At 48.8% G+C, this 24649-nt stretch overlaps 2 protein-coding genes across 2 annotated transcripts; one reads left to right on the top strand and one right to left on the bottom strand.

Annotated features, from left to right (window-relative positions):
- Nucleotides 1–110: 110 nt before the first annotated feature.
- ATRAID (all-trans retinoic acid induced differentiation factor) lies at nucleotides 111–4422 on the bottom strand. Its single transcript, XM_007470825.1, has 7 exons — nucleotides 4299–4422; nucleotides 3500–3621; nucleotides 1623–1694; nucleotides 1319–1390; nucleotides 1096–1217; nucleotides 669–766; nucleotides 111–443 (listed from the first exon to the last, which is right to left on the bottom strand). Exons 1-7 carry the CDS (start codon nucleotides 4395–4397, stop codon nucleotides 339–341), a joined length of 690 nt encoding a protein of 229 aa, XP_007470887.1. The 5' UTR covers nucleotides 4398–4422; the 3' UTR covers nucleotides 111–338.
- A 4615-nt stretch (nucleotides 4423–9037) lies between these two features.
- Nucleotides 9038–15538, top strand: SLC5A6 (solute carrier family 5 member 6). Its single transcript, XM_007470824.1, has 15 exons — nucleotides 9038–9430; nucleotides 9756–9821; nucleotides 10150–10201; nucleotides 10561–10628; nucleotides 10925–11079; nucleotides 11458–11598; nucleotides 11794–11923; nucleotides 12465–12553; nucleotides 12964–13076; nucleotides 13418–13485; nucleotides 13895–13981; nucleotides 14128–14309; nucleotides 14525–14628; nucleotides 14875–14990; nucleotides 15386–15538. The coding sequence occupies exons 1-15, from the start codon at nucleotides 9038–9040 to the stop codon at nucleotides 15536–15538; spliced, it is 1917 nt and encodes a 638-aa protein (XP_007470886.1).
- Nucleotides 15539–24649: the final 9111 nt, after the last annotated feature.

Genomic DNA, 24649 nt, shown 5'->3' with positions numbered 1-24649 from the left:
AGCGACAGGGTTGGGTCACCTCCTCTACCCTGCGCGAAGCGATGGGGATACCTGAGAAAACCCGCTCTCCCAACGTAGCCTTTACCACGCCAACCAAGAGACGAAAAAGAAAAAAAGAAAAACTGTTTATTATGGTCAACAGCACAAATGGGAACCGGTACTAGTCCACTCCTGGACTGGGTCTACAACACCCAGGGTTGTGCAAACTTCCATCCTCCTTCCGACGGCGGCCTCTGCCTTGGGAGGGAGGATCTGCTGACCCATGATGTCTAGGAAGCAAATCTCCCGGCTGGACTAAGATGGGGATGATCTTTAGTCAGTTGGAAGTCCTATGTGGTTCATGAAGCCTTGGCTTTTCGACGCTGAGTCCCCCAAAGGAGGGTGGAGATGGATAATGTGGTGGATCCCAGAATACCAAAGAACATGAGCAGTGAGAAGGAGCCCTGTGAATAACAGACCAAAAAAACTTCACACAGGGTTACATCAAGGGCTTACAACCTAACACCCAGTTCTTTCCTAGCATACCTGTCCCCTCACCCAGGGCAATTCTCTTATAGTTTCCTTCTCTAGGTGATTTGCACCAGCTCCTGGTCTTATGGCTCTTCTTTCAGAGAGGTACTTACTCTATGCATTTCTCTTATCCCTAATTAGAAGACCTAATTCCTCACCTGGCGCATACACTTGTAGCCATGGAAGCCTTCAGCACAAACACATTGCAAGCGACCTGGACCATCAGGTGCACAAGATCCATTCTCAGGACACATTTCTGAGAGCCAGAGAAAAACAGAGAACATCACTGGATTTCATTAGGTATGTTTCCCAAATATCTCCTTCAACTTAGATTCTCTCAACTGTTTCTAGGTCAAAGGTAGAGAGGAAAGATTACAGATAATCAGAACGTTGTCATCATCATCATCATCATCAAATTATTTTAAAAATATTAACAAGAGGTTAAGACCTTTTCTCTCCCAGGGATTAAAGCTTCAGAAACCCAAACAAAAGGCACTTAAGCAACTTTACTGTCTTTCTGATCTAAATCGGAGAATACAAGGGAGGAAGGGCAGTTTCTGGAGGGGTGGAGGTGAGACAACATACCTGGGTCCCCAGTGCTGTTGCAAAGGTTCCTTTGTTCTTGGCAGGTTTGGTTGTTTATATAAAAACTGACAGTATCCCAAGCATTAATACCTCCAGGACAGTTGACATCTTGTGGCAGTATCCTGAACACAACACAAGCAGTCATAATATGCAGCCTGAAGTTGCTGAGTTCACAGCACTGCCTCTCTTTGGTTCTCTCCCACACCCCACACCCCTTACTCACAGAGTCTGGAGCTGGGTAAAGCCACGGAAGGTGTTGGCCAAGTCACCCTGGAGGGAGTTTGCCTGCAGGTCTCTGCAAAGCACACACTGTTAGCACTGTGCTCTAGGAAAACACCTTACTTCCATTCACACATGAATGTGTGTGACTGGTAATCCAGTGTGTTTCTGGACTGGTTATCCAGTTCTCATTCTGAGTTGTCCAAATGTAGACAATATTTAAACATCCTTTTAGGAGTCCATCCTCAAAGACTTTCCCATCAACCCTTTGCCATAATCACCTTTTGGGAAGGATAATTACGACTTACATGATGATAGCAGTATGTGCCTGAGGAAAGTATGGACCAGGGTCCTTCAGAGAGCAGTTCTGGAGATCCAGCCTGAGGAAATAGGTAATCAGCAAAACTGTGTGTCTCTCCCCTTCATCCAAGGTAAGCTAATACAACCCCCTTATCAGCTAATATTAATTGAACACAGCTGTGTCGGGGCCACAACCTAGGTACTCTGGTAGATGTTTTAATCCTGCATTGTCCAATTAAGTAACCACTAGCAACATGCAGCTACTTAATTTAAATTTAAAAAATTCAGTCTTTCATTTGCACTAGCCACATTTCAAGTGTTCAGTAACCACTAAGGTGGTTAGTGGCTACTGTATTGGAAGGTACTGATACAGAACATTTTCACTGTGGCAGAAAGTTCCACTGGACAGTACCGTTCTTATCAGTATATCTATGCATCTGTGCATATATTGAAAGAAATTTGTTTCTTGTCAGGATTAGTGAAACTCACTCACATTGTAATATTATGATTCTCAGATCCACAAAAGGCCATCATATGGGAAAAAAATTCAAGTCACATAAATGAAAGTTTTTTCCAAGTGCATTTTCTACCACAGATTGGATGAATGTAAACTACTGGATATTAAGGTCCATGCCACACTATTTTTTCTTCAGTATCTATTGCTGTCTGTTCCTTTATTCTACAAATATTTACTGAGTGCCTACTAACTGCAAAATTTCAGAGAATTAAAAATAACATTCAGTATCTTAGCTTGCAAGTGGCTTACAATGTAGTAGGGGAACAAGACCATCACCAAAAATAAAAACAATATAAACATTAAATTAAAATATGAACAGTATATAAAATTAATTTGAGTGGTACAGACACTAAGGATTAGAGGAAGTAAAAAATAAAAAGATATTACTCTGGTTTTTAGTAGTAGGGAACATTCACAAAAGATGTTGGAATTAAAGGACAGATATGTTTTAATTTGGTGGAGGAAGGCAATTTTAGGTAAAGAGAGAGGTTTGAACAAAGAAAGAAAGGTGGAATGCTTTTGGAGGTAGGAGAGTCTGGCTGCTGCCAGACCCTCATGAAGGGTTTGGGTGGACAAATTGAAAGTAATGCTGAAAAGGTGGGTTGGGCCAGTCTATGGTAGTTTCTGGTTTGAACTTTATCCTAGGGCAACAGAAAATTATAAGTCTAATTTTAAAGCCAGAGAGTAATAAGGGAAAAAAATTGGTTTTCAGAAAGTTTAATATAAAGAAGTATTTAGGCAGATGAGGGCAAGAGATGAATGGAAGCAAGAAATGTGACATTTTGAGTCTGAAGTGAGGGTGCTCTGTAAGAGGAAATGTTTAACAGGAATCTAGAGGTACCCACATGTATCTGGACCTTGGAGAGAGGTCAAAGGAAACTAAAAGAGATCTAGTTTTGGGAGACACCTGCATAATGGGTGAAGCCATAAGAGTTGGATTCTCAAGAGTGTAAGAGGAAAACAATGCAGAGACTAATCCGCATAAGGGGACAAGAAGAGAAATTTGCCTCAATGACAAACATGAATTAATGAGAAGGGGAAGAAAACCATATTCCATAGTGTCCTTCAGGCCAAAGGAGTCATTTCATGCAGACACACAGTAAATAAGCCAAAGAGTTGACAGTAAACAAAAGAAACAAGCTTAAAAAAATGCTAACAATGATGACTTTTATGCATTTCAACCAGGAAGAACCACAGGGTGTTTACTTAGCCAAAAATGCTATAACAGATTTAAAAGTCTGAGACTCATGGTTTAGATGCCTCCAAAACAGGCACGAATATTTATCTCAAAAGCCAATCAGGCAAGCCTTGAAGAATTTGGTTTGGTAACTCTTTTCCAGTAACCAGGGATGTCTTCTCCTCCCTCACCCCAGTATGGTGCCCTTCCAATTCAGGCAGCAGCGGGCGCGCAGCAATAGGTCTGACGTCTGCTTACAATAAAGAGCCACTTCTGACAAGTTTTGCACACTCCCTGGACACTGGATGCATATCTGCAGAAGAAAGAAAACTATTAGGACTCCAGAAAGAAAAGCCAAGAAAAAAACAAGGATCAAAAGTTAACTGCCAGTACACTCTCCAGAATTCCTCTAACACAGGGCATGGAAGTGTCCTACCTTTATGTCAGGTTTACTAGAAGACGCATTTCTTCCCCTTGGAACCAGGCGCCAAAACAGCGCACCAGAGAATTTCTGTACCAGATCTTGTCCAGGGAAGGACCTCATCTTTGAGAATTACTATTCGAACATATATATTATGCCCTCTCCGATGACTTCTCAATCTGCCAGCCCCGATTTGGCGGGTAGGACTGCAGGTACACAAAGAACTCATCAAGCATTACAGAAAGTACAGTCCTGCCAACGCACGATATACGGCATTCGTACGCTGTTAAGCTTGCAGAATAGCCAGAGGTCTCGTTTGTAGAAAGAACGACTTAAAGTTATTCAACGATTTTAAGGTGCAAGGAGGTCAAATTTAGAAGGTCTTTGGACGTCGGCAGGGCGAAGGCGCTGGGAGACAGCGGCCTGAGTACTCGGAGTGGGAGCTGGCTGGGCTATGTCTAGCGAGGCCCCAGGGACGAAATCGGGGCTGCGCGGAAGCAGAAGAGTGGGGAGAGCCGAGGGCCGGCAAGCAACTCTGTTTCAACCCAACCTTTAATTTGCTTCAGTACCTCGGGTAGCGCCAAAGCCCTTTCCACGCTCAGAACGAGGAGTAGGGCTGCAGCCCAGGGCACCACGCTCAAAGAACTGTCGAGCCCGCGAAGGGCCATTTTCCGCTCCCTCTGTCCTCGGCTGATCGCGAGACTTGCGCGTGTGGCCCCGCCTCCCACCGTGTCACGCCCTCGCCGGGGCGTGGCCTAGTCTGCCAGGCTAGTCCGCTGGGCCCGTCGGTCCGGGGAGGGCTAGGGGTCGCTGCTAGTCGTGAGGTCAGCGCCCTTCTCTATGTGCCCCGGTCCTCGTTCGGGAGGACTGACCACCCCCTTCTTCTTTTCCCCCTTAAGCGAAGGCCTCCCCGCCACTGCTCCCTCAGCCCCGTGTTCCTTGCACTAGGAGCCGGAGTCGCGTATTCGCAGCGGCTGGGGGTTAATCCATTTGCCCTCAGTAAACATGGCGGCGCGGCGACGTGGGCGCGCAGGGGGCGGGACCCCGCTGTCACCCGGTTTGGCGCTGCGGGGCCGGCTCTCAGGCGGCTGCCGGACCCACGTGTGGAGACCCGGCAGGTGGGCCGGACTGGGGCGGGCCGACAGGGGGTGAGCCGGAACACAGAGGCTCGGGAGAGTGGCGTCAGAGTGGGAAGGGACGAGTAGTGGAGGGGAGGAGCGGAGAGTTGAGGGGCGGAATGGGCCGGCCCCTAGAGTGGGGGCCCGGGAAGATCGGAGGTGCCGGCGACGAGGAGGTAGTAGTTCTGCCGCCTCGCGTGTGGAGAGAAGGAGAGAAGCCAGGAAATAAAGAGGGTAAGGGTGATGGAGGAGCGAAGGGCGAAGGGCAAACCCTGTCGGGAAGGGACGAGCCGGAGCACCCTATCTCCTTCAGCTCAGTCCTGAAACCACGCGGCGTCCTGTGTTCTGGCGAGGAGGTAGGGGCGGGATAGAAGCTAACTCCTCATTTCTTGGCCTTCGCAGAAAAAGGGAGCGATGCACATTTCGGGAAGAACCACGGGACCGTCTTAGCCTTGGCTGGGCCACGGAGGTAAGGGAAAGACGAGCGCTGTCCCGTGGTGGCCCGGCGCCCTGACCGAAGGGCGCCAAGCGAGCCCCGTGCCGGAAGGGACTGAGTGTTGGCTTTGGTTAGGGTTAGCAAAAGCTCATCAAAGCTAACCAAAGCGTTATAAAGCAGAAACTAACACACCATTGTAAAGCAATTATACCCCAATAAAGATGTTAAAAAAATAAATAAAAAAAAAAAGCTAACCAAAGCTCGTTTTCAGTAGCCTGGCTTCCCTTCCACCTACCCCCAGGTGTCTGGAATCTCCTGAAAGGATTTACCTTCAGAGGGCTGGCACATTTTCTAAGGCATTAGTAGTTACTAGCATTTTAATGAGGGCCCCTAAAGCCTTTCAGAGCTTGAGGAATTCCAGGCACAAAGACAGATTTTTTTTTTTTTTTTTAGTAATTTCCTTGGGAGCTATGCAGTCTTTTTTTTTAAATTAATTTATTTTATTTTATTTACTTTTGGCTGCATTGGGTCTTTGTTGCTGCGCGCGGGCTTTCTCTAGTTGCGGAGAGCAGGGGCCTCTCATTGCAGTGGCTTCTCTTATTGCGGAGCACGGGCTCTAGGCACACAGGCTTCACTAGTGGCGGCACGTGGGCTCAGTAGTTGTGGCTCGTGGGCTCTAGAGCACAGGCTCAGTAGTTGTGGTGCACGGGCTTCGTGGCTCCGTGGCATGTGGGATCTTACTGGCCTAGGGCTTGAACCCGCATCCCCTGCATTGGCAGGCGGATTCTTAACCACTGCACCGCCAGGGAAGTCCACAAAGACGGATTTTGAAGGTATCTTTTTGGGAAGGTTTATCCTTCAGTGGCACCTTTGCCTTTTGCAGGAGTCAAAGCAATTCACTTTGTGACCAAAGTGAGAGTGGAGTTAGGGTGGTGAAGGATGATTCTCTTTCTTGTGTGTGTGTATCTTGGACTTTTTAAAAAAGTCCCACAGCCCGCTGTTTGTGCCCTGTGTGTTAGAGTTTTAGTGAAACAAGTTATCTCTTACTTTTGGCTCCCCTCATATGCAAATCCATGGGGTTTAGATCAGTGTACAGTTGTTGCTGTTGTGGTTGTTTGGCCACGCCGCAAGGCACGTGGGATCTTAGTTCCCCCACCTGGGATCCAATCCATGCCCCCTGCAGTGGAAGCACAGAGTCTTACCACTGGACCGCCAGGGAAGTCCCCACTGTAGCAGTTTTAGAAGGCCACTATCCTGTTTTTAGAATCATGTCTAATGAAGCCTTTGTTACTGGGTCAGGTTTTTCCTGTCTTGCCTGGCTCTCTCTTCAGCCATCCAAGAGAGTTCTCTGCATCTCATGCAAATAGAATCCACAGGAACCCTGCCAGTTTACCCCAGCAGTAGAGGGTCTCCATTTCTGTACATCTGTTTTCCTGTCTATACTTGGACCTTTCTTCCTTTCTCCAACTGCCTGCCTAGCCGTATCATTAATGCTTTACCTCTGCACAGTGTTATGTGCACACAGCAGGCATCTTTTCTCCTCTTAGTCTCTGGTAGTTCCCGTCACCTCTTTCACAGTAATAAAAACTTGCCAAAGAGGAGTGAGAAAACTCAAGGTGTTGCAATGCACAAAGGCCCAGGGCCTCTTTAGGTTAAACCCAAGTGGCCTGTTGGGAACATTGTTCTGGGGACTAACATTTGTGACTCAGTAGAACATGTGTTTCAAGAGTTGCCAACTCTGATTTCCTCTCTTCATTGGCTCCAGGAGGTTCAGAGTTCAGGACTGGTTTGCATGAGGTCATATCTCGCTAGCCAGGCAACATCTGTCCAAGAACACAGTGTAGGAGAGCCGGAAGACAGCTAGGCTGATCATTCTCCTAGTGGGCAAGGACAAAAGACACAGTTTATGTTAATCTCTCTCTAGATTAGTTGAAATCTAATCTTTGCTTCAGGAGTGACTGAAAACAATTAACACTCTGCTCCAGCCCTGGTTCTGGGAGCAGTGAAGCAGGGGCTCCTGGTGAATTACCTGTCATACCTACTGACAGCATTGTTTTTTCTCCCTTGTTTTATATCATGCTGTATAACCCCAGGGAACTAGAGAGTGTTCATATAAAGTGCATAACCTGAGACATGTTGTTTTGAAAGTGATAGGTATGGTTACTTATTTATTATTGTTAACGTTTATAAAGTACATAACACACTGCTGGATTATATAACAGGTGTTCAAAAAATGTTAACTAACATCATATTAGGTTATCTAAATTCATGGACCTCAGTGTGTTTGTTGGTAAATGAGGGGGTTGTAATAGTGATCTCTTAAGATTCCTTTAAGTTTTGACATACTGTGATCTGGTCCTTGTTCTGAGGATAATGTAGGTATATTCTTTGAGGATTAGTATTCCTTGTGCAGGAGTTAGAAAAGCAACTTTCCCATCTCTCAGCAACTCTTTTCTAGTTCCCCCTTGCACACAGTGCCAAGTGTGACTTACAGTGAAAGCCTAATCCATCTAAGAATGCTACTGAATGTGAGCTCCCTGCTCCCCATTCTGGAGCCTCTAGGGCCGAGCTGGAGTTTGGGGGCTGTAGGGTGATAGGGCCTTTTGGTCCACAGCGATTGGTTCCCTGAAGGGTCCAGAACAAATAGCTGCTGAGCTTCCCTCTACTCCCAGTTCCTCATCTCACCTCAGCCACTTATGGACCAGATCCTCAGCCTCTGCCCAGCTCCAGACACACAGCTTCTCCAGGCAGCTTTGATTCAGAACAGGGATTGCTTCTTGAGGTAGGTGTCTGCGCCCGTGGGATAGGACCACTTTCCCTGACTGTTTCTCTTGCCCGCAGCTCCCTGGCTGGTTTGCTTGTTTCCAAAGTGCCCCTGTAATTGTAACTCTGAACCCCTGGCTCCAGCATGTTGCCGTCTCACTTTTGAATGGCACCACTCTTCCTGGATCTCCTGACTGTGGTGTCATTGGTGGAGGAGCTGAGAGGTGGGTGGCCAGCCTTATTTAGTAGTGTTGGGAGGACAGAGTGGTTGGCCTGGGTTTGCCTGAAATGGAATTTGGCGCTGCCGTGGAGGTGGCCTCCCTGGTGATCAATGTTGAGAAGGGCTGCTGTTCGGACGGTGACACTGAGGGTCACTGGGGTGCGGGTACTGAGGCTGGGAGAGTGGAGGAGGCCATGCTGTCATTCGTCTCTGTTTCTTCCTCCCGTCTGGCTTGTGGCGCCAGGCTGGGCTCTGCTGGCTTAGTACATTGTAGTGACTGGGTCTGTGCCTGCAGGTGGGGGCAGGGAATTCTGAGAAGAACCATGGGCTAGAGTTGATTTTTCTTTCACTGCTAGGGTGGAGACCTAAGAAGGTTCTTAAGTTTCACAGCTGTGCACACCCAAAAAGGACTTGGCCAAGTAGCTGTCTCCTGGCCATCTCAGTCTGCTGCTTCCTCCCTCCCCTCTCTGCCCTACCAAACCCATATCAGTACCTCCATACCTTCAAGGGCTGCCACGGAGCTGGCTGGCCCAAATCTGATGGGTGTGGGATGCACAGGCCCAAGGGTGGGTGGCCATGAAGGCAGGATAGGCCTGACTAAGAGGCGATTTCTTTGCAGCTCACCCGGACAGTGTCACTTGGTGGTAGAGGAGGACGGTGAGACGGTGGCTGGGAGTCAGACTGTAGCCACTTGCCTGCCACTGCCCAGCCAAGGGGCAGCCCAGAGCCCAGGAGCAGCAAGTGGCTGCAGGTCACAGACACAGAGAGGGTATGAGTGTGGCGGTGAGCACCTCCGCTCCCCTCCCCCCAGCCTCAGACACCAACATGGTCACATCCACCTTCTCCCTGGTGGACTATGTGGTCTTTGTCCTGGTGCTGGTCCTCTCCCTTGCCATTGGGCTCTACCATGCCTATCGTGGCTGGGGGCGACATACCATCGGCCAGCTGCTGTTGGCAGACCGCAAAATGGGCTGCTTTCCTGTGGCGCTGTCCTTGCTGGCCACCTTCCAGTCAGCCGTGGCCATCCTGGGTGTGCCGTCCGAGATCTACCGATTTGGGACCCAGTATTGGTTCCTGGGTTGCTCCTATTTCCTGGGGCTGCTGATCCCAGCACATGTCTTCATCCCAATCTTCTACCGCCTGCATCTCACCAGTGCCTACGAGGTAGGTAGGGAGGAGCACGTAGGGCCCCCAGGGTCAGGGCTGGAGAGGAGGAACAGGGCATCTAGGGATCTGGGCCCCTGGATCTCCTTTGCCTGATGAGAGTGACAGGGAATGCACGGTGTGTTTATAAGTTCTCCCTGGTTGAGGTTGGGCGGGGTGGGAGTTGGGGGAGAAGAAGGTGCTGTGCTGAGTGGGGCCCGGAGTGGATACGAGTTGGATATTTCCTCTGCTCCTAGGCTTCTTGAGGGAAGTTGTGTGGGAGTTGTTGGGGGTGGAGTGGAGAGAAATACCTTTTTAAAAAAAAAAAAAATCTGCTCCTACCTAGTACCTGGAGCTCCGGTTCAATAAAGCTGTGCGGGTTTGTGGGACCGTGACCTTCATCTTTCAGATGGTAAGTGGGATGAGGATAGAAATTGAGCCTGATGCATGGTAGGGGGAATTGGACTTAGGCTTTGCTGAGGCAGCTGGAGCCTTCCTTGCTCTCAGACTAGCAAGATTGAAACTCCTGCGAGCCCCCAGAGGCATCCTGCTTCCCATTCCTTCCAGTTCCGGCACAGGTACTATGGTGGCAGAAAGCCAAACTTTGGAAGAAGGGAGAGGGAGGTGAGCCTAGGTGAAGGGAGGCCATTGGGATATTGGAGCTGAGGTCCATCTTTCCTCCTCTCTCTGCCCGCCCTCATCTCCTCTTCCCCTCACATTCTCTTTTCCATACCCGACAGGTAATCTACATGGGGGTCGTCCTCTATGCACCATCGTTGGCCCTCAATGCAGGTGAGGAGTCACAGCCCCTGACTCCCAGGCACAGCAGGCTGGGAAGAACCTTTGGGAGGGGCAGGTAGAGGAGACTGTGCAGAAAAGAATCCAACCTTGACCAGGGTATTATTTCACTGCCTGGGCCCTTGGCTGGTCTCTACTAGAGGTGGAAAGCTAATCAAACATTACCAGGTCCCATCTGAGTTGGTTAATCAACACCTTTTGGTGGAGCTTTGCAAACTTTTCTTTTCCTTTGTGGTAAATGATTCATAGCATCCTTAATGACTAAATGCTTCATATCTTACCAAGGCTTCTCTGGCTTCTCTGCTGGGAAACCCTCCTCGGGAGACAGGAATGTGACTTTTATCTGTTTACAGTGACTGGCTTTGATCTCTGGCTGTCAGTGCTGACCCTAGGCGTTGTCTGCGCCGTCTACACTGCTCTGGTGAGCGCAGTCAGTCTTGGGGGAGGGAGGAGAAGAGGTGAAATTGGGAGGGAGGTGGGAGCGGAAGGTGGGTGGTAGAGGAGATAAGAACATGGGTGAGGAGAGGGCATGGCCTTCTAGGGTGCTGTGAAATGGGATGGGCCTATGGTGGGGGGTGGGGGGTGGAGGTGGGGGTGGGCCGGGAGTGACGTCAGCAGGATCTCAGCAGCTGTACACCGCTGGCGGCCGTCTGGTGCCCTCGCTGGTGATATGGCTTCGTAGACATCTGTGGCAGGTGTGCTGTCTTTTCCCTGCAGGGTGGACTGAAGGCAGTCATCTGGACAGATGTGTTCCAGACCCTGGTTATGTTCCTAGGGCAGCTGGTGGTTATCATTGTGGGGTCGGCCAAGGTGGGCGGTTTGGGGCATGTGTGGGATGTGGCTTCCCAGCATGGCCTTATCTCTGGAATCGAGTAAGTACACCCCTGCCCCGGCTGGGGTCTGTAGTGCCTGACAGCTGAGCCCATCTAGAGCCTGCGCTTAAGGCTGTAGTAAGCAGAGGGCAAGCTATGGAAGTTGAAGTGCAGCACTGAGGCCAGTGGGAAGCTGGCACTGTGGAGATGGAGGGTGAGCACAGTGGTCTGGCCGGTGGTTGAGTGTCAGGATGTTTTTAGCACCTGGGATGAGGCTATGGTTGGAGGGATGGAGCCACCCCCTCCCCACCCAACCTGCTGCCCTGTCTTGAGTCCAGCTTCGCCCCGGCAGCCATCTCTCTGCCCTGCCCCCTGTTGTAGGAGGGCGGGGAAGGCTGAGTCTCTGGGGCAACAGTGACACGTTGGTGTCTCTGGCAGGCTGGATCCGGACCCTTTTGTGCGGCACACTTTCTGGACGCTGGCCTTCGGGGGTGTCTTCATGATGCTCTCCTTGTATGGAGTGAACCAGGCTCAGGTGCAGCGCTACCTCAGTTCCCGCACGGAGAAGGCTGCGGTGCTGTGAGTGCAGGGCCAGGAAGACCGGGGAGCACAGGCTGGGGGAAGAGTGGGCCCTGGCTCCCCTGAGGCAGTTGGGTTGGGACAGGATGCCGGAGCGCACGTGCACCCATTGGGCAGGACGTGGAGTTGCTTTCTGGGGCTTGGGGACGTGCCTGCTAGCACCGTCTCCCTGCTTGGCACTGGCCTCTTTTGCAGCTCCTGCTACGCCGTCTTCCCTTGCCAGCAGGTGGTCCTCTGCATGGGCTGCCTCATTGGCCTGGTCATGTTCGCCTACTACCAGGAGTATCCCATGAGCACCCAGCAGACTCAAGCAGCCCCTGACCAGGTGAGAAGGCCTCCCTGACCCCCCTCCTGGGCCCCCCCCAAGGGGAGTGTCTGGGTGGCTGCAGGAGGGACTCCTACCCTGTGTGGGAAATGGATGGAAAGTCCTTCTTGTTCTTGAAATCTGCAATCCAGCATGTGAGGATCCCAGCCCCCAGCTAATCACAGTGCCCACCCTACTGAGGTGGGGACTTACCTTCACTGACTCACCGCTCTGCACCACCTGCTCTGTGGGGAGCCGTCACACGCCTGGTCTCATCTAACCCTCCCGAGAGCATCATTTTACAGAGGAGAAAAGGACGCACACGGGGTGGCCAGCATGCTCAAGTCACACCACTCGCTGAGGCAGAGCTGGGATGTGGGCTGCGTCCTTCTCTCTCCAGAGCCTGCTTTCTCTCCACTTACTGTGGGGTTGCCCGCAGTGCCTGGCCCCCTTCCTAAAGCACGCAGTCTCCAGACGCTGCCTGACATATGCAGGGGAAGGGCGGCGTGCCCTGGGGATGGGCTTCTCTGAGGAGAGCTGTGCACTTCTGCTCCGCCTGCAGTTCGTCCTGTACTTTGTGATGGATCTCCTGAGAGGCCTGCCAGGCCTGCCTGGGCTCTTTGTTGCCTGCCTCTTCAGTGGCTCCCTAAGGTACGCTCTTTGACCTTTTCCATCAGGCTTAACACAGCTGACCCCTCCTTGGTACAAGGTGATGGGTGGAGTGGGGGTCCCTCTGAGTCTCTCATTGTGTTCGTTCATGTGTGAATGACAAGGGGCAGCTCATCTGTGTGGGACAGAGTGTATCCTCTCCTGGGACAGTTCCCTTTTTGGTGAAGGATTCTTCTTCTTTTATGATACCAGGAATTGATCTACTCGAACCAAACCTGTACCCCACTCAGAGAAGGCCAGGTGTCCCTGCCTCCCAGGCCTCTTCCTCTTCTGCCAACTGTCAGGATGGTGTTTGGGCTGCACACGTCCTCTCCTGCCTTCAGGGTGCTGGTCCCTCAGTGGGGTCCCTTGTTTTGCGTTTCTCAGCTTCTGGACTTGTTTTCTTCTTTCAGCACCATATCCTCTGCTTTTAATTCACTGGCAACTGTTACAATGGAAGACTTGATTCGACCCTGGTTCCCTCATTTCTCTGAAGTCCGGGCCACCATGCTTTCCAGAATCGTCGGTGGGATTATGCTTCCTTATCTCTTCAGCCTTGTTCTTTCTAAGGCACACCCTAAGAACTGTTGTCCATGTGCTTTGAAGCACCAGTTTTAGCCTGGGCTCAGCACTTGCCCAATGAAGCACCAAACTTGTTTACATGTCAGGGAATTTCCTGGGGAGGCCTCTGAGTCACATAAGAGTGAGGACGGGGTGGGAGAGACCTGGAGGTGGGGCTGAGGTAATATGCCCTGTTTCCAGGGACACAGAGGTAGTAGTTTGGCTGGGGAAGGAGCTTTGCTCTGCTTTTCCCGCTTTTATTGTGTTAACTCACATCTGCTTGTTTCCTCCTTTCTTTTTCCCCAGCCTTTGGCTATGGGCTACTTTGTCTGGGAATGGCCTATATTTCCTCCCAGATGGGACCTGTGCTGCAGGTAATGACTGTGGAGGGAAGAAAGCAATTTTTAAGGGAGAAAAGGAGCTGATTGAAACCAGAAATTGAAGAAGACAGCCATTGTGAAAGGAATGACATAGGAGCAGGTGTCAGAGATTCCCCTTTGATGAGCTACCTTTAGCTGTGAACAGATTCTCAAGTAGCCAAAAGCCCCAGGGTCATTGTTGGCTGAGAGATATCTAAGGATCGGCCTCAGGAGAACCCCGAGCACATTCCCTTAACCATTTCTGCCCTCTGGAATCCTGCATTCTGATGATTCCAGGTAGAACAGACGGACAGATCTGACAGGTGGGGCTCTGAGGCAGTGGTGGTAGCGGTGCCACGCTGGTGAGACTGGGGATCTCTGAGCCTGAGTGTTCTGTTCTTGCTCTCAACCCTGTCCTTCACAGGCAGCAATCAGCATCTTTGGTATGGTTGGGGGCCCGCTGCTCGGACTCTTCTGCCTTGGGATGTTCTTTCCTTGTGCCAATCCTCCTGTGAGTGACCCATCTGGCTCCACGGTCATGTGTGGGGGTGGACCTGGGGAACGACTTGGCAGGGCTCTCGCTGTGACTGCTGGGAACTTACGTGAAGGTTTGGTGGGGCTGGCATTGAGACGAGAGTGTGCCGTGTCTCTGGGCAGGGTGCCATCGTGGGCCTGTTGGCTGGACTGATCATGGCCTTCTGGATCGGCATTGGGAGCATAGTGACCAGCATGGGCTCTGGCAGAGCACCCACTCCCTCTAATGGGTCCAGCTTTTCCCTGCCCAGCAATCTGACTGCTGTCACCATGGCCACACTGATGCCCTTGACTACTATCTCCAAGTGAGTCAGAGCTCACTCTCTTTCTCCTTGCGGAGAACAGCTCATTTCTGAGGGGTTTTCCAGGGGCCTTGCTAAGGGATGGCCACCAGAGGACTTGGGCCAGCTGTCGGGTGTTGGGTCCCAGGATTCTAGGACCATGTAGGAGGGTGGAGCCAGGTGCCTGAGGAATGCCTGTCACTGAATTGCTAATTGTCCTCACCCTCTGCTCTCCCCAGACCCACAGGGCTACAGCGGCTCTATTCCCTGTCGTATTTATGGTACAGCGCTCACAACTCCACCACGGTCATTGTGGTGGGCCTGGCTGTCAGTCTGCTCAGTGGTGAGGGGCTGTGGCATGGGGGCACAGGGAAACAAGGACCAGCTGAGGGAGGGCGCTCAGGGGTCTGGAGTCTGGAGCTCAGGGAATCCTGGGCTCCTGGGAGCCTGGAACAGTCACGCTTCTTGGTGGAGCTCGAGGAGGCGGGCGGGGACTGGGGGTTTAGAGTCCTGAGAGCAGGGGGAGAGCAGGGGGCCGCGGGTGTGCTCTGGTTACACAGTAGGAGTCTCAGGAGCACTTTGTCTTCAGGCGGAATGCGGGGCCGGACCCTGAACCCTCGGACCATTTACCCAGTGTTGCAGAAACTCGTTGCCCTCCTGCCCATGTCCTGTCAGAAGCGACTTCACTGCAAAACCCACAGCCAGGTAGCACGTCTGTTGTCAGATCGCCCCTCCCTTCCCTATCAGGCTACTGCCGGGCCTCCTGGGTTCCTGTGCCTCCCTTTTCTTTCTCCTCCCAGCCCCCCTTTCTCTGATGATGGCCTGAGCTGGACTGTCCCGCAGCAGCTGCCTGACTCCTTCCCACAGGGGAGCGGGGGCTTGGTGGGCAGAAGGGTCTCGGCCCCGAGAGGCCGCAGCTGCTGGCCTTTTGTCTCCGTCCTCCCAGCCCCGTGCTCATCCCTGGGCATGCTTCTCGTTGGTCTCCTTTCTAGCCAGGATCAAAGCAGGGTCACCTTTCCTGCGAGAGAAAGGGGAGGTTCCTTCACCTCCCCTTTGCCTCACGTTCACCCCACCCACTCCCTTTGCTCTGTGTTCCCCAGGATCTCTCTGTGGACACGGCTGTGTTTCCGGAGAAGGTGAGCAATGGGATGCTGAGGGGCAGCAGAGACAAGGAGGCCGTGGATGTGCCTGAGGAAGGCCCAGCCCACCAGGGGATCAGCCCCACCTTCATCGTTCAGGAGACCTCACTGTGATCTGGACTTGGGACCCAGCCCCAGAGACCACCCTGTGGCACAGGAATGAGTTCCTTGGTGATCCTCAGGGGTGATCAAGGACTGATGACCTCACCCACACCAAAGGATCTTGTTCTTGGGAGTTTGTGCTGCAGTAGAAGCTGTCATGTCACGGGAGGTGTGAGAGTAGGACAGGGTTTTTCCTTGTTCCTTGCCAGTCTGTCCTCTAGAGTACCAGGCTTGCAGAGGGTAGGATTTTGCCAGAGAAAGGGATAGAGGCGAATCCTCTGGCAAAAGGATAATGGCTTCTGATTCCGCATCATCAGGCTCCTTTGAAGTGAATAGAAATAGCAGTGCTGGACCCACTTTGTCAAGATTGACCATCTCCCCGTAAAACTCAGTTGCCTTCGCCAGCTGTTGCTTCCCTCGCAGTCCCCTCGGAGCACACGTTCTGTCAGCCACAAAGGGCCCCCGTGGCACTACTTTCAGGTTGTCTGTGATACCCAGGCCCCTCTCATTATCTGTCTACCTCCATTCTTGAGAGGGAGGTTTTGGTGTCCCTGAGAGGCGTCTCGGAGCATACAGGTATATTCATCTCCCTCGTGTAGAGTAGGGAAGCTTTCCCTTTCCCTCACTGCCTCACCCTCCACCTCTGTAATGGGTACTTGGGGACGGGGAAAATGTTAATTTAAGAAACTAGGGCATGACCAAGTCCACTGTGGAGCGTGTCATCCGTCTGACTCCTGAGCCACGCCACCCTAGTGGCATTTGGTTATTCATGCTGTTTCCTTTTGGAGTTTCTTCCCCACATATCTATGTTCCTAGGGAGTAAAAACTGCTATTGGGCTAGAATTTGGGCTCCTGTACTGTCTGCACCTGCTCTTGTCCACCTTAGTGCTATCCCTGGCAAAGATAAAGAGCCACTCTTCCCATGCACAGGTCTTCCTCTGCTGAGGAGAGAGGCACAGGGGACCAGTGATGGCTTGGTGAGGTTTCTGGTCTCTGTGGCTGATGTGTCTACAGACAGTAGCATTGTGCTTATGGGGTGGAAGATGCACACTTTCCCTCTGCTGCTTCTCTTCCCCTGTGACTCAGTCTGTTCCCTGTCCCACCCACCACGTCCTTGACCAGTACAGTCACTGCTGCTCTGAGAATTTTCACCTTGGGACAGGAGGAAGAATGCTGCTATTTGGCTTTTAAAAATAGAACATTCGAGGTGGATTTTAATGGTCTTGTGAAGAACACTTTGCTCATGCCCACCCACACCTGGTCTCTAGCTCTGCTTGGCCCCGTCCAACTGCCCAGAAGCAGCTCTGGGCAAGCTCTCCAGGCCCCTCAGCAGAGACTTAGTCCCACACACATCCATGGCCAGTCCCAGAAAATGCCAGGTTGACTCTGCCCTGAGGTCTGCCCTCCTCTTGACAGCCCCCCACCTTGGGGCTGAGGGCCACTGCTCAGCCCACGTCCCCACTCCAGCCAGCTGCCAGAGTTGTAGACCTAGCCGGGCTCTCATTTATTCATTCTTCAACATATTTATCCATCACCCACTTCATTCAAGGGCCTTACCTTGGCTGCCATCTTAGAGCTAAGGAAATGACTGTGCCACCCAGGGACTCTGCACCAGGTGCCACCGTTGGCCTTTGAGTTGCCCCTTTTTGTCTCAAATTCCTGCATTTTGGCTATATTTACATAGAAAAAGGGGAGACCGTACAGGACTCAGAACTTGCAAGAATTATATTTAAGGGGAATGGTAAAAAAATTTCATTCTCCATATAATTCAAACTCTGTAACAGAACATAGATGTTCCTTTGTCTCTAACGCAGTAACTTTTATCTTCATGCAGCGTTTTAAAAGTACCATTTAATGATTGAGGCTGGAGTCCAATGGACAGACCTGGGTTCAAATACTGACTTCAGTCACTTCATCTATTAGGTGTGAATGTCACAGTTAAAGATTCAAAATTATATTGTGTGTAAAGGACTGATACATTCCTTAAATGCCAATTATTGTGATAATTATTGTAGTTTTCAAAGCACTTTTCATGTGCTACCTAATTGTATACTTTGGGAGAGAAGTACGTTCCATATCATCTGCATATTTAATGTGTAAGGTAACTGGATTGCTTTCCTAGTGAAGGGTTGACGCAGAGCTAGAACCCGGGTCTGTGACTCCCATTAGCCCACCAAAGTCACATCTCTTGCCTGGAAGCAGTGTCCTTTTTGATAGGGTGCTCACACAGGTGACAGGGTCTCTCCTGAGATAGCAGGCCAGAGAACAACGATGTACTAAATGGGGTGCTACGGTACCATCGTTCTAGAATCTTTCTAGGTCAGTGGCCTTCAAACCTTTCTTGAGACCCACGGTAAGAATGTATTTCACAACATGACCCAGTACACTGATATATTGTGTTGTGTTACTAAAACATTTCATGAAAAAGTGTCTCTGGGTATAGCTAATATTTCTGGAGCTCTCCTTTTCCCTTCCCTCCTTGAATAATTCAGTCCTTAAGCCATTATGTGGAGCAGAGCAAGGTAGGCATTCACGCTTGGGGCTGGGTGTCGGAGCACAAGTGAAAGGGAGGCCATGCACAGGAGTGGCGCAGCTTGAATGCCAGAGCCCAAGCTGGATGAGGAGAGTGTCCATGGGGGTCAGGAGCCTGGTGTGGGGTTGGATAAAGAGAAAGGAGCCCTCACAGGAAAGAAGACGTGCGGGTTGTCAGCTGGAGTGAGTGAGGTGGGAGCCTAAGGGGGGGGGCAGCTTGACGTGGGGTGTCAGCATGAGGAGTGCATCCACAAGGTAGGTGGCTCAGCATGGTTTGTCGGAGCCAGTGTGTGTGTGTGAAGAAGGCGGGACTTGCTTGGCAGTCCAGAGGTTTAGATTCCGCGCTTCCAAAGCAGGGGATGCGGGTTCGATCCCTGGTCGGGGAACTAAGATCCTACGTGCTGCACGGCCAAAAAAAAAGAATGAAGAAGGCATCTACACGTGCGAGCAACACATGCAAGCAGCTCAACCTGGGCGACTGCAGTGAGGAGGGCATCTATCCAGGAGGAAGATCTGTCATCAGGTGGGAGTCCAAGTAGGGTGAGGGGGTCACCTGCCATAGAGGCAGCCAGTGGTGGGGAGATGAAGACGTCCACACAGGGGCCAGCCCATTACAATCTTAGAGCCTGAGTAGGATGAGGAGGGCATGTATGCGAGAGATTGTTGGGGCTTTGACTACGTGCTGAGAGATTAATCAAATAAGTATATTAATAACCTGAGCCATATTTCTCACTAGTGGAGAAGGGTGTTACATGCATGGAAAGGGAGAAAGCAAGAATGAACTCTGTGGTGGTGGATCGGAGAAAGGGATATTGGCATGTGTTCATGGTTTTCAACAGATCTATGTAAATATAGAAATAAACGGAAGTAGCTCTGTGCGCCGAGGGTTTGGGAGCAGAAGTGTGATGGCAATAAGTGTTTTGTGCCTGGATCTTGGATTCTAAATACCACTTTCCACTACAACAACAACAACAACAAAAACCCAAGGCTTTCTGGAGAAACAGTTGATTCTAGGGCTGGGACCAAAGTACAAGATAGGCCTGGAACATCTTGTACCAGAGAGCAAAGAACTTATCAAGGAAAGATAAGATCATATCAAAGGACACAGAAGTTAGCTTGAAGGGACTCTCACTAGCCAAATCTGGAACATTCTGAGCATTAAAATAATAGTAACGGATTATAAGCTATTGAATGAAAAAAGGGAATCATGAATTCATACTGATAAAAGTAGTAAGTTGGAAATTAGATAAGATATGGTATATTTATATAGTTTCAAATATTTCTCTCTGCACAAAATACTTAATTACAAGGGAAAAAGAACTGTAGTGGAGAAGCCTGGCAGAAACCATCTTAAGTGATCAAAATAAACATCATCTGTAATGGGATAAATCAGTCATGCATCACCTGATAAGATGCAAAGGGAAGAACATGTAATCACTTCTGTGATTCTCTTGTCAGAAATGTATAACCTGAATCTAATCATAAGAAAACATCAGACAATAAAATTGAGAGACATTCTATAAAATAACTGGCTTGTAATTATTGGGACCATAGCTGAAAATTAAATAGGATCTGAGTATTAGATGGAAGTAACATTAACTTCCTGACTTTGATGCGTCTGTTGTGGTTATGTAGGATAATGTTCTTGTTAGTAGGAAATACACAATTTCATGTATGATCTACTGATGTGTTGCAATCCGCTAAAAACACTGTAGTGCTCGGCTTCCTTCCCAGCTTTCAGACAGGGAATGGGTTTCTTTCCCACTTCCCACCACCAATGGTCCCAGAATTCCAAGGCCTCCATGCATTTTCTATTTTCCTAAAGTGGTCATGTCCTCTGAGAAGCCATTTCTGGCTGTTCCCCTTCCTGTGAGAAGCAAAAGGGCTATCACCCTCCAGTCCCAACAGCCAGCCTTAGCTCCCCGTCATCTGACAAAGCAGAAAACAGATGACTTCATGGCAGGGCTGGTGGTGGGTGGTTGGGGTCTTCGGTTCATTTAACCATTTTTGCCAGTTAGAGAATAATCCTTCCAACCATTCCTGTGTGTTCACTAAGCCATTGGCAGAGGTTCTAGCTCCCGAGCAATAAACTCTTTGGGTTTGTCTGAGAAACATGTTTACCAACCCAGAATTTTACACTTAATCAAAACGTAATACAAATGGAGCATGAAATAAAGACATTTTCAGATATACAAGGGAACATAAAGTCAACAGACGTCAACTATTAGAGAGAATGATGACCGAATTAACCAATAACATTTATTGTTACATCTAAATAAGCAGGGGTTATTTTTCAAACAATTAATATGATCTGGAACTAAAATCCAAGAGCTAAGATTCTCTAAGCTAATTGAACTAAGATTCTCTTTTCTGTTTTTTAGAGAACAGGATGTAGACCAACACTGGATAATAGAAAAATTAAAGTATGAGTTATACATTTAAAGATAACTAATAAAATAAAAGAAATATGATATATCACTCCCATACCATTAAAGCAAAAAATCAAATGGAACAAAAAAACCCTGATTATTCCAAGCATAGGTGGAGGGGGAGAGGGGATTTTTCTAAATAAAAATGCTGAATAACGTGGTAAAAGTAAGTCCAAGTGTATCATTCATCTCAATATTTATGAATATATGGAAGGAAAACAAAGTCATAGATTTATACATTTGGCAATAAGGAAAGAAATCCAGCTTTTGCTATTATAAAAGATATACTTAAGAGGAAACAGCCTCCGCAACAGGAGAGGCCACAACAGTGAGAGGCCCGCGTACCGCAAAAAACAACAACAACAAAGGCCTCTCAAGGCTAAGAAGGCCACATCAAGGGCTTGCCATCAGATTCTGCCAGAGATATCTATAGATGTGGGTGGATCCCTCTCTTCTCAAGGCCCCGAAATATCTTGAAATTCCTGCAACCAGCAGGAGGTGGTCTTGTTCACCTGATAAGCCTTTTGGGAACCTAAGAATTTCTAGTTTCTGGAAGGAGCAGGTAGAGAAAAGATAAATGTTTCAGTTCTACTTACAAAGTTATAATTTATTAAATTTCTATAAGTCATACTTAGCTTGAGGGGAAGGGTTTCTTTAAATCTGGAAAACACAGATTAAAAACCAGCGATATTTCAGGCACCCCTCCCCTTGCCAAATTACAATGATATTCATCAGTTCACTCAGTCCTATGTGACTAATTCTTGATCTTAATCTTCTGTTAACAGTTTTATGAAGCCATCAGGTTTTCCATTAAAATTCTCTAATTTCTTACCCAGTTCAGTGAAAACTATTTTTGAGTAGAAACACAATAAAACATAATTATTCCTAAAGAGTTCACCTAAAGAACTCTTATCTCACTTACATTTAACTTAAAAATTTCATCATATCAAGTTACTTTTCTTGCAGACAAATTTTGTAACAGGAATAATAAGATCTTATTTGACTTCTAGTAAACTTAGGTACAATAAAAGTATTATACTTAATGTTGATGACTCTAAGACATGTCTGTATTAATTAAACCAACAAACTTAAACTTGTTTTCATTCATTAAAAATTAATCCTAAGTCATGTGATCCTGAAATTCATTTGGGTTAGTTTCATTTATATTTCAGAGTATTTATATAAGCACCTAATTTCCTTTAGGTCAATTATATAGAGATCTTTTACAAACTAATTTTGACAATACTGATGCCAAAATATTGGCTCCCTGTACACTGATGCTGAAATGAGATACAGAGACATGGTTTTGGAAGAGAAAGAAAGGGTGGCTTAACATAGCAGGCTAGCGCCTCAAGAACTGTGCACTCCCCCTTGGGGAATAGGGAGAGGTCTTATCGTCAGGGCTCTCAGCTGACTGAGGAATTAAAACAGCTGGTTTTAATTCCTCAAAGAATTGGGTGGCCGCCTCAAGGATATCAAAGGACTGATGTACCAGTATTTACTTAACGGTTGTCGTGGGGTTCCTCTGAAGGGCCACTGCAGTCACGAGGATTGATCCTCAGATACTTCTGCTGGGTTCTCAGTCACCTGAGGACCCCTTGTGGCCAGAGAAGCAAATGTCCCTTGTTCTTAGGAGATGAATAATTGTCTCTCATTTCACTAGCAACTGGTTTGTTCAGATCATACACTGACCTTTTGTTTTTCAACTTAAGCCAAATTTAACAAAAACCCAGCCACCTATATTTTTCCTAAGCCTACGGCCCAGATTCCCCTAGGTCCCTACTTAGGACATGTACCGGTACCCCTTAAGACTCCAAGTCTTGAGTAAAAACAGCTTGAATAACATTTTTAGGATGATCAGTTAAAAACAATGAGATCCAGATATGAGGAAAATTCACCAGAACACCTGAGGAGTACTGAGAGGCTAGTGGGTCTCAATGGGCCTGTGCTGGTACTGAGTGCCAGTTCGGTGTAGATTCTAGGTGTCCTCTGGTGGGTATCACTGATATCCTGCCCACTATGCCATGCTAATGTCAACCAAAAAAACTAATCAATAGTTGATCTAAGAAAGAAATGGAAGAATTTTATTCAAGCCAATGTGAGGATTATAACCTGGGAGATGGTCTTTCAGAAAGCTCTAAGGGCTGCTCCACCCATTAGAGGTCTATGCACAATTATATAAGGTTTTTTTTTGCGGTATGCGGGCCTCTCACTGTTGTGGCCTCTCCCGTTGCGGAGCACAGGCTCCGGACGCACAGGCTCAGCGGCCATGTCTCACGGGCCCAGCCGCTCCGCGGCATGTGGGATCCTCCCGGACCAGGGCACGAACCCACGTCCCCTGCATCGGCAGGCGGACTCTCAACCACTGCGCCACCAGGGAAGCCCCTATATAAGTTTTTGAAACAGTTTACACAATCCAGATCTGCACACACAAAGGGAGTATTGGGTCATTGTGACCCATTGGTTGTGCTGAAGACCAGGTTTTCTCCTGGACTTTAACAGTTACACCCACTTTTTCTTTTTCTTTTTTGGCCACGCCCTGTGGTTTGTGGGGTCTTAGTTCCCCAACCAGGGATTGAACCTGGGCCCCCTGTAGTGGAAGTGAGGAGTCCTAACCACTAGACCGCCAGGGAATTCCCAACAACCACTTTCAATGCTGGGGCTGGCATTGCCCTCAATGACTGCTTTGTCAAGTTCATTTCCTGGTATGACAATGAATTTGCCTATAGCAACAGGGTGGTGGACCTTATGGTCCACATGGCATCCAAGGAGTGAAATTCCCCTGGACCACCAGCCCCAGTGAGAGAACAAGAGGGAGAGAGAGGGTCTCAGCTGCTGGGGAGTCCTTGCCCCAGTCCTATCCCCCAGCACAATGTGAATCTCCTGTTCATGCCACAGTTTCCATCCCAGACGCCCTGAAGGAGGGGAGGGGCTCAGGGAGCTCTACTTTGTCATGTACCATCAATAAAAAGAAAGCCCTGGTTTATGCAGCCCAGGGTTTTCGTGTGTGTGCGTGTGTGTGTGCGTGTGCGTGTGTGTGTGTGTGTGTTGGAGGGTTGGGGGAGTGGGTTGGGCAGGGGGAGATCCAAGATCATAGTTTTATAATATTACAGAACAAAATCCAAAATTTCAGGGTCAGCTGGCATGGTCAGATGAAGAGTGACAGATTTGTTAAAAATAATATGTGTGTAGGGCACGTTACCACACGTAATTTACATTTGTGTGAGCCAAAGTTTTAAAAGCCACCACCAGCTTTGCTGTGCATCTAAAGAAAAGGAAACACCAGCCCAGATGCTTCCTGAGACCCTGGAGTTTTCTGTGTGGAAGACTTGAGTATCACTGCTTTTTCAAAGACCACTTGGGATTGAAGATCAAGGTGCCATAGAAATGATGAGAGTGAACAGGAATGTTTCCCATGGGAGTCAGTGCCCATTCAACATTATTTTTATGCTTTTATGTAAGGGGATGATTATGATGTCAGTAATGAAAAGGCATTTCTGGGTCCTGATTATAAGTGTGACTACTGGGAGGCTGCTCAAAGACAAACATGGGCCCCCAACTCGTCTGCAAGTCACCAGCTTAATACTGTTAGCAGCTGCCTGGTTCCCCTAGCCCTGTGTAAAACCATTGGTTTGTCAGACCCCTGTGAACTCTGGCCTACAGCCCAGGCAGCTCAGAAATTCTGGCTGTCAGACTGGGAGACAAAAATCCAATGGCTTGCCTGAAGATACTTACTGGGATCATGTCTGATAAACACCTAAGTTTTCTGAGGTTGGCCAGAAATAAACTTCATATGTATATATATTTTTTGGTGAAAAAATAATATCATTTTCCTAGACTATATGTTGCTGACTTGATTAAAGGAGAGCTTGGGTAAACATGAAAGATTGAATATGTTTTATCTTTTCCTTCCTAAATCCCCACTATAATAACAGTAAAGAAGTAAAAAGACCACAAACCCATAGGGTTAAAGAGAAAGGAGAAATGATGACAGGAGTTAAGAGACGTCAACACAATATTGGAAAATGAAAACAGATGGAAGATTGATAACTGATTTAGAAGAATGGAGAGACTTAAACAGAAGGGAGCTGGTGAAAGGGGTGCAGCAGATAGAGGGGGGCAGTGGAGGGCACCAATGAAGAGAAAGTCAGTTGGCTCAGCA

Source organism: Lipotes vexillifer, unplaced genomic scaffold (genome assembly GCF_000442215.2).
Source record: "Lipotes vexillifer unplaced genomic scaffold, Lipotes_vexillifer_v1.1 scaffold717, whole genome shotgun sequence".
Classification (NCBI taxonomy): Eukaryota; Metazoa; Chordata; class Mammalia; order Artiodactyla; family Lipotidae; genus Lipotes; species Lipotes vexillifer.
The sequence above is the reverse complement of the archived record's forward strand: the minus strand, read 5'-3'. Positions and strand labels throughout refer to the sequence as shown.

Coding starts and splice junctions, on each gene's coding strand:
- ATRAID (XM_007470825.1), bottom strand. CDS start 4,397: ATGGCCCTTCGCGGGCTCGACAGTTCTTTGAGCGTGGTGCCCTGGGCT. Junction 1,695..3,499: donor TGGAAGGGCACCATACTGGG/GTGAGGGAGGAG, acceptor CTATTTCCTCAG/GCTGGATCTCCAGAACTGCT. Junction 444..668: donor GCTACAAGTGTATGCGCCAG/GTGAGGAATTAG, acceptor TGTTATTCACAG/GGCTCCTTCTCACTGCTCAT.
- SLC5A6 (XM_007470824.1), top strand. CDS start 9,038: ATGAGTGTGGCGGTGAGCACCTCCGCTCCCCTCCCCCCAGCCTCAGAC. Junction 14,310..14,524: donor CCCTTGACTACTATCTCCAA/GTGAGTCAGAGC, acceptor TGCTCTCCCCAG/ACCCACAGGGCTACAGCGGC. Junction 14,991..15,385: donor ACTGCAAAACCCACAGCCAG/GTAGCACGTCTG, acceptor TGTGTTCCCCAG/GATCTCTCTGTGGACACGGC.